General features: G+C 67.2%; 1 protein-coding gene across 1 annotated transcript; it reads right to left on the bottom strand.

The window, feature by feature from the left end:
* Positions 1-2,606: 2,606 nt before the first annotated feature.
* On the bottom strand, positions 2,607-5,835 carry PIM3 (Pim-3 proto-oncogene, serine/threonine kinase). The gene is made up of 6 exons (XM_065945697.1): positions 5,374-5,835; positions 5,130-5,239; positions 4,991-5,041; positions 4,524-4,893; positions 3,803-3,979; positions 2,607-3,724 (listed from the first exon to the last, which is right to left on the bottom strand). The coding sequence occupies exons 1-6, from the start codon at positions 5,456-5,458 to the stop codon at positions 3,537-3,539; spliced, it is 981 nt and encodes a 326-aa protein (XP_065801769.1). The 5' UTR covers positions 5,459-5,835; the 3' UTR covers positions 2,607-3,536.
* Positions 5,836-13,231: the final 7,396 nt, after the last annotated feature.

The raw sequence follows: 13,231 nt of genomic DNA, 5'->3' as shown, positions 1-13,231 counted from the left end.
GGCCTCTTTGCAGGCACCAAGCCAGGGGAAGGGCCGTGACCAGTGCTGGAGGGGTACGCTCTGCCTGCCCCCTCCCACTGGTCGGGCCAGACTGCTGGGAACCCTTGGGGGCTGGGGCGAGGGGTGGGGTGTCTGTTGTGTAATCCAGGCTAGGTTTTGCCAAGGCTGCCTGGAAAGTCGGCCAGCCTGGAAGCCACAAGCTGGAAGCACAGGCAGAGCCCCCCCTCCCCGCTGCCTCACAAAGACCTCTCTGGGGGGCAGACCCATGAGACACCCCGGGCTGGCATGTCATCGGCTGGACCTCTGCACCCCCAGCCACAGCTGTGGGTCAGGGGTGAACTGGGCCCAGTGAGCTCCTGTCCCTCCTTGTGCACTGGGACCAGCACCCGGCCTGGCCGACCCCAACCCCTGGTGCCGCCCGGAACCCCAGGCGGCCCGCCCCGCAGCACTGCTCCCGCGGGGCCCCCGGGGCTGGTGACTGCGCCTGTGTGGGGCCCGTCCCCTCCAGCCACGGTGCTCCTGAGGGTCAGGCAGGTGGGTGGCCCTTTTGCTGCTGCCTGTCCAGCCTCGGCGCCACTTCGGGGCCGCCCAGCCTGTCCCTTCGAGTTTCCTTCTGTGCTTTCTGCAGCATGGGGGTTCCACTGGCCAGGGTCTGGATGCCCAGAGGGCCTGCCTGGGATCACTTCCCTCTTCTGTGAAGCTGAGGCACCAAAGCCACGTCAAGGTTTCGTTTCAGGGGCTGAGGCGGAGGAAAGAAACTCAGTGAGGCCCAGCCAGCTGTGGCGGGTGGGTTTCCATCCGGCGTCCAGACTCTCCCTGGGAAGCTGAGCCAGCGCCCACCAGCCCAGCGCGCAGTGCGTCGCTCCCCGGGAGGGGCGCACAGGAGCGGGGGGCCACGGCGTGCCAGGCTTCCAATCTTCCCAAGGGGAGCCCCTGAGGGCGAGCCGTGAGCAGGCGGTTCTAAGGGGGCTCAGTACTAAACTGGCCAAGGTGTTAAAGCCGAGTGGAGATGGGGGACCAGCCGGGTGGAGCAGGGCCACTGGACAGGGCAGCCTCTGGAGCAGGGCGGCGGGGAGAAGCCCGTGAGCTGGCAGCCTGGGGTGCCGGGCAGCGGTGGGGTCCGGCCCTCTGCGCTCTTCAGGCAGCCTGGCCCACTGCTTCAGCCCCAGGCTGTGCACACCACCTACGGTGCCAGCAGCCTCAAGGGGGGCTGGGGGTCCTGCCCGCAGGTACAGCCTCATCTTGGTCCCCAGAGGCCCTGGGTCAGAGGAGCCCCTTCTCCCTGCCTCCTGTCCCAGGCCTGCAGGCCTAGTTCTGACCCGTAGGACAAATCCCACCTCTGCAGGGAGCCTGCACACACCAGGGGCGCAGGCCTGCTGGCAAGTGGGCCCCTGATTCTGGGAGCCTCCTCGCCTTTCCAGCTGGCTGCAGCACCTGGAGACTAGATGGGGGGTGCCTCCCACTCCCCATGGCTGGACTGGGCCCCATGCTAAGACGACCTGGATGGTCTGACGGATGGACAGATGGAGCATGGGGTGTGAATGGGCGGGGTGCCCAAGACCAGCCCAGCACCCTCCACTGCAAGTGGGGACCAGGATCATGGTGACATGGGGTCACTGTCACCAGAGTGGGGGTCCCTGTCCTCCACCCTGAGCGTCCTGTTCCTGGGAGGATGTGGGCAGGCTGGCCAGACCAGGGCCATGGGCAGAGTCTCCAGTGTGCCCACCCACACTGAGTGGCCCCCCGGGATGCCAGGCCTCAGGAGCAGCCCCTGGGGAGACCCCCGGACCCAGGCAGGCCACGAAGAGCCGCTGAATCCCTGAATGACCCAGCCAGGAGCCCCCCAACCCTGCCCCCGCAGAAGGGTCTTCCAGCTTCACTTCCTACAATCTCTTGCCTCTGCTTTAACCTTTGAGCCCAGAACGGTTCTGGCCCAGGTCTGTTCCCAGGGCCTTCCAGCAGGCCTGTGAGCTGGACACACAGGCCTGTGCTCTGGGCCGAGTGCCTGGCCCCACTGGACTGTCTGGACGGCTTCCTTACTGGCCCCTGGTGCCCCACTCACTGCCCTGGCAGAGGACTCTCATGGAGGGGGCACGGGGCAGGGAATGCCAGACCCTCCACAGCCCCCCTGGCCTCACACCCTGGTGCACGTGTTTCCACCTGGACTTGGCCAACTGCTCCTGCCCACCACCTGTCAGGCCAAGACCCAACCACGCCCACCTGCATTCTCTGCACTTGCAAGTCTCCGCCTCTTGGCAAACTTTTACCCATCCTTCAGCCTCTTGGGGCCACTGCCAAACAAGGTTCCAGATTAAGGTTGGCAATGACCTCCCCCGCTAGACCCACCCAGACCCAGCTCCCTGCTCCTCTCCCACGGGCCCTGAAGGCACAGCATGTTACCCACTCCCTAGGGCGCAGCGGGTCAGAGAAGGGGGTGGCAGGGAGGCCAACGCTGGGAGGGAAGCGCCTGAGCCCCTCACACTGCCGCCTTCCCCAGAAAAAAAGCAGAGTGTCAAACAGAGACCAGAGGCCCCTTCTCCCCAAACCTTCTCCCCAAACCTCCTCCCCTCTTACTCCAGACTAACCCAGAAAACACAGGACGTCCGTTTAATACAAAACAATTTAATTGAAATACCTGTATAAAAAATATGATTTCCAGACATCTCACTTTTAAACTGAAAGAAGCCCCTATCCACAGTGCCTGCACACACCGGGATCACAAACACACAGCTGCTGAAATAAATTAAAGGCTTGAGACTCTGTCCCCCCACCCCCAACCTCCAGAGCCAACAAGCAGACTGTACAATGTCAATAATTTAAAACCCACCCCGCAGCGCAGGGCCTCGAGGTGGCAGGGTCACCCATGCCCCTTAAATTAGCCGCTGTACCAGCCCACCTTCTGACAGACACAGGAAGGACTGGGGGCTGGGGTCCACACGCACAGCCACCCCCTCCTCCGCCCACGGGCCTTAAGGAGGTAGGGCTGCTGGGAGGGAGGAACCTTGACAAATAAATTAAACAATAAATAGCCCTCCTTGGGGTCACACCATAAATAAGACGTCTGCACACGCACACGCATCAGGTGGGTGGGCGGGCAGCAAGGCCTGAACGTTGCATTGCTTGTGCACAGCCGTGCCCAGACGAACACCGAGACATTGGTTGGGGGGGGTCACGAGGGACCCTGTGCCCAGGTGAGATGAGGCCACAGGACTCAGGAGTGCTCCTTGTCCAACATGTCAGACGCGGAGGCGCCGGGGGGGTCAGGGCCCCCTCCGGAGTGACACAGGAGAGGGACGGTCTCGGGTCAAGCGCCGGTGGAGGGCAGGCAGGACCTGGCTTGGTCCAGAGTGTCTTTGGACAGACAGAGCTTGAGAAAACCAAGTCCCATGAGAGCAGCGTTCGAAAAGGCACTCAAAGCAAAGGAAACGGGTTGGTGCCAAAGGCAAAGGTCACCAGGGGTCAGAGATCACTGCTTTCGTAAACCACCTGGTCAGGGCAGGGGGTCCCTCCGCCCCGTGGCCAGGCACAGGCCCTGCTCACAAGCTCTCACTGCTGGAGGTGGTGCTGGCCCCGTCGTCGGCGTCGAGGGCACAGAGCCGCAGGTCACAGCTCTCTGGGGTGCCCCCCTCGGCCCCCAGCATCCAGGGGTGGGCAGAGATCTGGTCCAGCGAGGGCCGCTCGGAGGGCCGCAGGGACAGACACCACTGAATGAGCTGCTGGCACTCTGAGGAGGACAAGAGCATCAGCGGGAGGCCTGCCGCGCCCCGCTGCGCCCCGCGGCAGGCCCGGCCCCCTCACACACCTGGGGAGACCCTCCTTCGAAAGAAGAGGCGGCCCCGGAGAATCTCCTCGTCCTGCTCAAAAGGAATGTCCCCGCACACCATGTCGTAGAGCAGCACACCCAGGGACCACACGGTGGCCGAGCGCCCGTGGTAGCGGTGGTAACGGATCCACTCCGGGGGGCTGTACACGCGGGTGCCTGGAGGACACGCGGGGCTCAGCACGCCCGCCCCGGGGCAGCGGCCGGTAAGGCCGGAATCACGCGCAACACACCCGGAGCGCCTGCACTCCCAGCGGAGCCAGAGGACTGAGCCGCCGCGACATCTTGCCCCTCCTTGCCCAGGAAAAACCCCGGCGGGCGGGGCCTCCCGGGCGCCCCGCCCCCCCCCCAGCTGGCCCGGCGCGGGCGGCGGGTCACGTGAGCGCCGGCTCGGGTTTCACAACAAACAGATGTGAGGTGAGGATACGGGAGGGGCGGGGAGCCCCGGCTTCCCCGGCTCCGCAATGCGGGCATTTCTGCGCTGCGCCCCCACGCTTCGCGCGCACGCGCGCGCGGAGACAAGGCTCGCGGCGGCGGCGGGCTCCCGGCCGGGCCAAGGGAGTCCCGAGCCCACCCCGCGCCCCCACCCACCGGACACAACGGCCCGAGAGCCCACTCTGGCCGTGGTCGCGAGCGAGCCGGCGCGGCGCGCGGTCCCAACAGTTGCCAGTCCCTCGGCCCTCTCCGAGGAGAGGGCACTCACCGTCGAAGTCGGTGTAGACCGTGTCGCGGAGCAGCGCGCCCGAGCCGAAGTCGATGAGCTTGAGCTCGCCCGAGCGCAGGTCCACCAGCAGGTTCTCGTCCTTGATGTCGCGGTGCACGACCCCGCAGCTGTGGCAGTGGCGCACGGCGGCCAGCACCTGCGCGAAGAAGCGGCGCGCCAAGGCCTCGTCCAGGGCGCCGCGCTCCGTGATGAAGTCAAACAGGTCCTGCGCCGGCTCGGGCCGCTCCAGCACCAGCAGGAAGCCGTCGGGCCGCTCGAACCAGTCCAGCAGGCGGATGACCCCACGCGCGCCGCCGGCCGCGCCCACCTTGCGTAGCAGCACCACCTCCAGCGGCACAACCGCGCCGGCCTAAGGGGACACGGCGGTCAGCGCGCTCCACCTGCTTCCCGTGCCCTCCGCTCTGCCCGGCGCCCCCTCTCCGCCCGGCGCCCCCGCCTGCGCTTACGATGCTGCCCCACTCGGTCACCCGCTCCTTCACCACGTGCTTCACGGCCACCTGGGAAGAGGGGACCAGTGGTCAGGCCCGCGAGGACGCAACGACGCGCGCGGGTCGAGAATCCCGGGTGCCCGGCGGCCAGACTCACCGGGAGCCCGTCAGCGATACGGCTGCCAGCGTAGACCGTGCCGAAGCCGCCGCTGCCCAGCACGGCGCCCACCTGATACACTTTCTCGAAGCTCTCCTTTTCCGCCTTGGCTGTAGGGAGCCCACAAGCAGGGTTGGGGCAGCTGGGGACCCCGGCCCCCGGTCTCCCGGCCCCCCGACCCTAGTGCGCCCCAGGCCCCCGGCCCCCTGACCCTAGTGCGCTCCAGACCCCCGCCGCCGCATACCTGGCTGCAGGATCTTCACCGGGAGGTGGTCCACGCCGCCCGGCCCGCACAGGTGTGCCAGAGAGCCGAACTTGGACAGCAGCATCGCGGGCGGCGGCCGGGCGCGGGACCCGGCTCCGGGCCTCCGCGCCGCCTCTCGCCCGGCCCGGCTCTCCGCGCGGCGGCGGACGCGGGAGGGCGGCCTCCCGGGACCGCGCGGAGCCCCGACGCGGAGAGCGGGAGGGCGAGCCGGCCTCCGAGCTCGGGCGAGGCCGCCCGCGCGGCGCAGTGCCCGGCAAAGCCCCGCGTGTTCCCCGCAGACGCGCCTCAAGCCGAGCCGCTCACACGCGCCGGCCGCCGCGCCCCGGGGTTTTGGGCCACGGTCGCACGTATCCCTCCGCGGGGGCGGGCCAAGCCGGGCCCCGCCCCCTCCGCCCGGGCGGTGGCGCGAGGACAGCGGCGCGCCTTCCGGGGTGGGCGGGGCGAGCCCAGGGCGCGGCGAGCCGGCTGGGACTAGCTAGCGGGAGCGAGGCCGCGGAGGCGCACGGCGCGGCGGGGCGCGGCGGCACACGTCACCCCTACGCGCGCACACGGGCGCCCGCTCCCGCGCTCGGGGCGGGGCCGCGGGAGCCAATGGGAGCCCGCGTTTGCGAAGGGCACGGGGCCTAGCCAATGGCGACGCCCGGGCGGGGCGCGGTCAGAGCCCCGCCCCAGGCCGTGCTGGGAAGGTCACCGGCGAGACCGGTCCGGCGCCGGCGGTCCCGCAGAGAATGCAGCGACTGGGCTGCGAGGAGCCGCGGGATTCGGGAGTCGGCTTCCGGTGCCCTGGGCTGTGCTCGTGACCCCTGGGCAGGCCGCGCCCCCGAACTCGAAGCCCCCGCCTGGGGTGAGGCTCCGTCCTGCCCACCGCGGACCACAGCCCCCTCTCGGCCTGCCCTCACACCTGCAGCCCGAGGGCCTTCCTGACCGTGCCTGCCCCCGGGGACCTTTGACCTGCTGTCCCCGTGCCAGCCCCCTGCGCTCCACCCACCTGGCCGCCTGCCAGGCCCAACTGCTGTCCACCTTACCGGGAGGCCACCTTGACCGCCTGTGTCAGGACTGGCGCCAGCCCAGGTCTTCGTGGCCGTGGTCTGGACCTGAGCCCGTTCTCCGCCTTCTGTACAGCACAGGCCCATTCGGCCCCACGGTTGCCGATCTCAGCCCAAGGTCACCACCAGCCTGAGCAGCTCAGGTGTGAGCAGCCGTCTGCCAGCCCCGCCGGCTGAGCCCAGATGCCCACTGCTTCCCACAGCCATCCAGAGAGGGTTGGGGATTGGGGGAGCCAAGAGGTCAAGGTGCTGGTCCTTCTGGCATTGCAGGTACTCGGTGTGGCCCCTGGGGGCCAGGCTGGGGTCACATCATTGCAGCCCCGTCCCTGGGCCCACCCGAGAGAGGTTGCCTTCAGGTGCGCCCTCCAAGCATGTGCCTCCGCGGCCCTGGACAGCCTGCTGGCTCCCTCAGCGTGCCCAGCCTGCCCCAAGTCACACCCCATGGTTGACACTGTCGCTGACTCAGGGCAGAGAGTGGACCTTGCACTGGTACAGCTCTTGGGTTCTTATCTCCCTGGAGCTCTGTCCACTGCCCTCCTGTCATGTGGACATGAGGCCAGGGCTGGACAGTTCACCACGGACCTGGGGCTGGTAAGAGCTACTCACAGGGTCAGATCCAAGGCAGGGCACCCACCTCTGCAGTGGAGTCCAGAGACTCCCATCTTCTTGGGTTTTTCTCGGGGACCAGTGGGTGGTCCATAGGGTCTTCCGTGTGGGGTCAGGCTGCTCCAGGTTTCTGGACCCATAGCCTGTCCTGTCCTGGGGAGGGTAAGATTGCAGTAGAGTGTCCTGGGTCTCGGTATCAAGATGTGCCTCTGAGGGCAATTCCAACTCTGTCAATAGGGGCCAAAGCCCCCCGTGGCCTCCCCTGTGGGCCTCCAGCCCCCCATGTGAATGTCCTTGGGTGTCCTGATCTTGGGAGTCAGCCTTGGGAGGCCGGCATCCTGGAATGAGGGCCACCCCTGCCCCCCACCAGCTCCGGAGTCTTGACCCAAAGACCCTGAGTCTCCTCAAACTCAGAGCAGGGTTCACTCTCCTTCAGAAAGGGACGAGGTGTGTCTCTCTTCCCCCAGCCCTAAGGTGGGATGAGCCACCTCTGGAAGCCCCTGGGGTCTCTGGGAGTGGGGAGGGGTCACCCACCTGGTCTGGGAGTGGAGGAGAGAACAGGAAGTGACCTCTTTCCTGAGATGGAGGTATACTCAGAGCCTTCATCTCTTCCAGACTCTTTATGTGTTGTAAACGTGCTGTGGTGTGTGTCCTGCGTGCACCGAGTCCCTGAGGGTCACACGTCTGTGAGGGTCTCAGAACGGACCCAGACGCCCCTCCTACCAGGGACTGTCCTGCAGGGGCCCTCTTGCAGGTCCTGTTTGGCCCCAGGAGTAGGCCTGAGATGCCCTCGCCCAGAGGGCAGGACTCAGGCAAGGTGCTGCCCACCTTCTTTGTGCCTGCCCTGCCGGCAGGCATGGCCCACCCCATTTCTCAGCTTGGCACATGGAGGCTCTAAGGGATTTTCCCAGATGTGGGGCCCTGCCCTCCGTACACAGGAAGGTAAAGCCAGGTCCGAGCCCCGAGGGCCCCTCACCCTTCTGCCCCAGGCACCACCCTTGGTCAGCTACCCAGGCCACCTCTTCACTGCAGGTCTGATCCACACCCATCTCCTAGCCACATCCCTGCAGGGCAGGATGTCAAGACCTGCCTGTTTTTTCCTGGTTCCTGGAAGGCCCATCCGGTGGGCCTTAAAAATAGCTCTGGGCCTCACAGGCAGGCCTGGCCCAGGTCAGCAACTTCATGGGCAGCAGAGCTGGGGCCACTCCTGCCGCTGCGGGAGGAGCTCCCGGAGGGCTCAGCTGAGGCTGAGGCACCAGGCCACCTCACTGATGGCAGAGGCCAGGCCTGGTCCCTTGGCCCCCCACCACCCCGGGCGTGCCCACGGCTCAGGCCAGCGTGCTGTGAGCACCTGCGTGCATCAGGCCATACTGCAGAGAGGGGCTGCTTCGCCGGGAGGCCAGGTGCCTCTTCAGGCTTCTGGTGTCTTCTCAAGGCAGGTGTTTCCTAAGTGTGGGGAGCAACTTGGATCCTCCCGGGGGGCTGCAGCCCCGCCCTACCCTGGAAACAGCCCTTCCCGGACCTGCATAGCCCCACAAGGTCGCCCTGCCCTGAGGACAGGAGGGGCAGCTGTTGCCATGGTGACCAGAGCCAGGCTGTCTTCCCTGGATCAGGGAGGAAGAGGAGGCTGGAGGGCAGGTAGCCTCGGTCTCCACCCTGTCCCCCATCCACACTCATATGCACTCTCGGACACTCGACCCTCATGGACACGACACTCACGGACACTCGTGCACACACAGACATGTGTGCGCACTCAGGACATTCACACACATGGACATTCAGACCATGAACACATGCGCGTTCACGGACACTCTCACACACTCAAGGACACTCACACACGTGGACACTTACGCATACTCACGGACATTGATACATTCATACCGCGAGCACCTGTGCGTACTCACACTCATACACACTCGGGGGCACTCATGCACATTGGTACTCACACGGCCACGCATGCACACATTCATATACACTCATGCACATGGACACTCAAGGACACTCACACACGTGGATGCTTACGCACACTCGCGGACATTCACACACATGGGTACTCACACACACACGGACATGCACACACACCATCACATGCTTACAGACACGCTCACAGTCGGGCGTCACAGCAGGGAGGCGGGGACAGCACAGGCTCTGGGTCTGGGCCCTCGTCCCCCCCCATCCCCCTCAGTCCCCATGCCAGCAACCAGGGCCTCCTCACACGGCCTCTCCAGCTGAGCCTGGCCGTCCCAGGGGGTTGCACGGCCCTGCCCTGGACTCTCCATGCCTCTCCACCCAGACGGTGCCCGGAGGACCGCCTCCCTGCCCCCGACCCCTGTCCATGCCCCCTCAGCCCCCAGGTCTTCCCAGCACCCACACCGCCGGCAGGGTCAGCCTGGTGACCCGGGCCCCTGAGCCCTGTCCTGCCTCTGCCCCCGTGCCGGAGCCCTCTGCAGCCCGCAGGGCCTGGCTTGACAGCGCCCAGCTTCACCCCAGCTTCATCTGGCTGACCGCAGGCCGGGCCCCAGGAGCTCCGCGACCCGGCACGGGCTGCACGCCTCGCGGCAAGGCGTCCCTGTGGCTGCAGCTGGGCTGAAGCAGGAGGGGCCTTCCCTCTGGCCTTCTCTGCCTCTGTCCTGGCCTCTCACCCACCGGGGAGAGGAACCAGCAGAGCCGGTGTTTCGCAACACGCCCCAGAGGCGACTGGGCCGGGCCTGCACCGGGGCGGAGTCAGTGGGGGCTGTGGCTGGCAGCCTGTGGGAGCCCAGGGAGCCCCCTGCCTGACCTGACCCCAGGCCACGTTCAAGAGCTGCCACCTCCTCTCAGCACCCCACCTCCCGCCACCCCTGTGCACGCCACCTCAAGCCGCCTGGCAGCGGTCACCTGGATCTTGGCCAAGGGGACCTCGAAAAAGCAGCAGTGCCGTGGGATACCCAGGCCCAACTTGGGGAGAGGCTGGAGTCCTGGTGGATCTGCCCCTGAACCCAGCTGGGCTAGAACGCCCCATCCCAGCCCGGGGGTGGCGGTGACGGGAGCAGTGACCAGACGCGGGGGCTGCCTGCGCCTGCAGGGGTGGTCTCCTCACCTCGGCCCTCCATCAGGCCACCCCAGGCAGTGGGCACAGCCTTGGCCCTGGACCAGCTCTCTGGCCACTTTGCTGGGGCCTCACCCCACTCACCCTGTCCGGGGGTCCCCATCTGAGGGGGCTCTGGCCACCCCTGAGCAGGCCAGGAGAAAGAGTCGCTCACACGTGCTTCCCAGGCATGCAGCAGAGGCCTAAGACTTGTCCTGGGTCCAGGCCCAGATTTCACAGGTAGAGCCTGGGGGCTCCTGGACGGGGAGGCCCGGGGCAGGGCCCAGCTCCACCACCTGTGCCGAGACCCTCAAGGTCAAGGAGCCCAGCTTGGGTGGGACTGGGGCAGAGGGGCCTGCTTACCCAAAGGCCCAGGCCACGGGGCAGGGGGCTGGGGGCAGTGGGGCCGCCCTCTGCAGGAGGCCCGTGCCCCAACCCAGGAGCAGACACAGCCTCTGAGAGCCTGGGAGCCTCGGGCGGCCTTTGTGGGTGGTGCCGGGTGGGTGGGGTCCTGCCGTCCCCTCCGCTCGGCCCCTAGCGAGGACGAGGAAGGGATACAGAAGAGGCCTTGCAGGGGGACCCCCGTAGAGTGGGAGGCTGGACCAGCCAGCCTGTGTGTGCCTCTGGCTTGCATGCGGCTCCAGGGGCCACGCGGGGCCCACGTTGGGGGCGTCCCGGAGGAGCAGGCAGAGCGCAGCCGAGTCTGGAAGCTGAACCAGGGTGGGGGAGGGGCGCGCAGCCAGGCGGGGTCAGAGCTGTGCCGCTGGGAGCCGGCCAGGGGCCCGTGGAGGCCTTGGGGCCCAGGGCCTGCGGCAGGAATGGCCTCGTCTCAGGGGCGTTTCATTCGGTCCCAGGATGAATGGTCAGACCACACTCAGGCCACAGAAAACCGCCCGCTCAAGTGGACCTTCAGGCTGTCCAGAGCATGGACCCGGGAGGGTCTGGTCACAGTAAACAAGAGGTCAAGACGCAGTGACGGCCTTGGAGACGCACGTCAAGGGTTTGCTGTATCACTGCTCAGGCTCCGCACACGCACACACCCCCATTCCACACTCACGCCGCGTCACAGGGGGAGCGGTGTCTGGGGGCTGCCGGGAGAAGGATGGGCCCCTGGGCGGCAGCTGACCCAGCCGGGACGACAGGAGCTGTCACTGCCGAGGCGGGAGCCTTGCCCAAGAATGGATCAGGCTTGGAAAGCAGAGCAGGAGGGATGACAGTTTCAGGTCAGGCTCGATCCGGCCCCTCCCTGCCAGCCCCAGGCCGCACCCACACAGCTCAGAGCCCAAAACCTGGCACCCCAGTCCCTGTGGTCCTTTAAGGGTTCGGAAATAAGAGAGCTAGGGAAGAGCTCCCCACACCTGGGCATGGCGGTGGGGAGGGTCGTTGGTTCCAAGGAAGACACAGCATGGTCCAACTTCTGCTGGTGGAGAAAGAAGGCTGCACTGATGAGGGCTACCCTTGTGGGGCTCAGAGCCCTGCACTGGGGCCCAGGCTCCCCGACCCGAGCGGCAGCTGACCTTCTTCCTTGCCCGCTGGAGCAGACCCAGGCATGTGGGCAGCCGCTGAACCCTGGTGGCTGCGGGCCGAGTGTGGAGCCAGGCCAGAGCAGGGGACAGGCCTGCGAGTCAGGCCCTGGGGGGCCCATGGGGCCTTCCAGACTCTCCCACTGCAGCTGTGGCTGGAGGGGCCCAGTGTGGCTCCCAGGGGCAGCCCAGTGCCAGTCTGCACAGGGCACCGGAGGGCCCAGGGCATTCCGATCAGGGCGCTGCCTGCCGGGAATGGCCGTGTTCAGGGGTTGCTGGCCAGGCCTGTGGGGGCTGATGTGGGGGGTGTCTGGTGACCCTGAGCTAGGCCGGCGGCCTTTCCTGGCTGACTGCGTAGTCCTGGGGGCTGGGAGGGAAGGAGGCAAGAGCTGCGAAACGAGGGGTGTCCAGGGCTGCTGGAGCTCTGGGCCAGCCCCCCGAGTTCAGGCTCAGCACCGACTGGGCGAGTCCGCAGGACCCCTGAAGCCCAAGTGGGAGATGTCCTTGTCTCTGCCCAGGGTTCCCTGGCAGCCTGCTCCTGGGGCCCGAGGCGGCCTGGGCAGAGCATCCGGTTCAGGACGGGTGACCGGGCTGGTTCCCAGGAAGTGACTGTGGCTGGGGGGCGGGATGCAGGAGCTGAGTGGGCCTGTCTGAAGGCGGCACCTGCAACTCCTGTCCAGCTCAGGAGTGCCCCACATTCCCACTGGCTTCCAGTGCCGGGGTGTTCAGGGCCTGGGGGAGGGCGCCCCATCGGCTGGTCAGCCAGGCTCAGGGCCCAGGCAGCAACATACCCACGTGTGCACACGCAGTGGCTGGCCCGTGCAGCCCCGGGGGCGGGTATGCAGACACCCGATGGCCCCCCGTCCACGTGCCCTTCTGGGACCTCCTTCCCACTCCCCCTCAGCCCCGTGCCAGCCCGGCCGGACACCCCGGCCAGGTGGCCTCCAGGCTTGCAGCGCCGGCCCCGCCTCCCCAGGGGGCATGGGGAAGCCGTCCCAGCCGCTCCAGAGGGAGGAGACCAGGGCGCTTCACGGGGTGTGGCCAGTGCTGGACATGTGGGATCCCCTGTCCAGAGGGGAGCCCCAAAAGCCCACGGTGGCCGTCCCTCCCCCCTGCCCCACGCTCACCCCATGGGGGCACCGGGGCAGGGCCTGTGGCAGGCACGTGCCCCGCCCCAAGGCCAGGTCCCTGGGAAGGTCTGCAGGAGGCCGGGCTGGGGTTGGGCGAGAAGGAGGCCAAGCCCGGAGCGTGGGTGCCTGGCAGCTGGGGGGTGGGCGCACCTGGGACTGAGTGGCGGGGGGAGCCGGGGCGGGGCACTGTGACAGCCCCCCTCGCGGCGGGCACATCCCTAGGCCTGTGGGACAGACAGTGCCTATGGACAGCTGCTGAGTCATCACAGGGAAACGAAAGGAATGGAAGGAATTCTGCACTTGGTCTCTGGCCAGGCTCCCCACCCCCAGGAAACCCCCATCCCAGGCCGGCAGCCCCTCACTTCCCGCTGCTCAGGGCCGCCTGGCTCCCACCCCAGGCCTGACCCCAGGCAGCAGCCTTGGCATTCTGCCTGCTGGGCCCGCCTGAGCCGGGTGGGGGTGTGG

This window comes from Muntiacus reevesi, chromosome 1 (genome assembly GCF_963930625.1).
Source record: "Muntiacus reevesi chromosome 1, mMunRee1.1, whole genome shotgun sequence".
Taxonomy (NCBI): domain Eukaryota; kingdom Metazoa; phylum Chordata; class Mammalia; order Artiodactyla; family Cervidae; genus Muntiacus; species Muntiacus reevesi.
This window is presented reverse-complemented; position numbering and strand designations above follow the sequence as displayed.

What these genes read in the sequence shown, in the direction of transcription:
- PIM3 (XM_065945697.1), bottom strand. Translation starts at nt 5,458, where the DNA reads ATGCTGCTGTCCAAGTTCGGCTCTCTGGCACACCTGTGCGGGCCGGGC. An exon ending in GGTGAAGATCCTGCAGCCAG is followed by an intron (nt 5,240 to 5,373) that starts GTATGCGGCGGC and finishes GGCTCCCTACAG; the next exon opens with CCAAGGCGGAAAAGGAGAGC. An exon ending in GTATCGCTGACGGGCTCCCG is followed by an intron (nt 5,042 to 5,129) that starts GTGAGTCTGGCC and finishes CCCTCTTCCCAG; the next exon opens with GTGGCCGTGAAGCACGTGGT.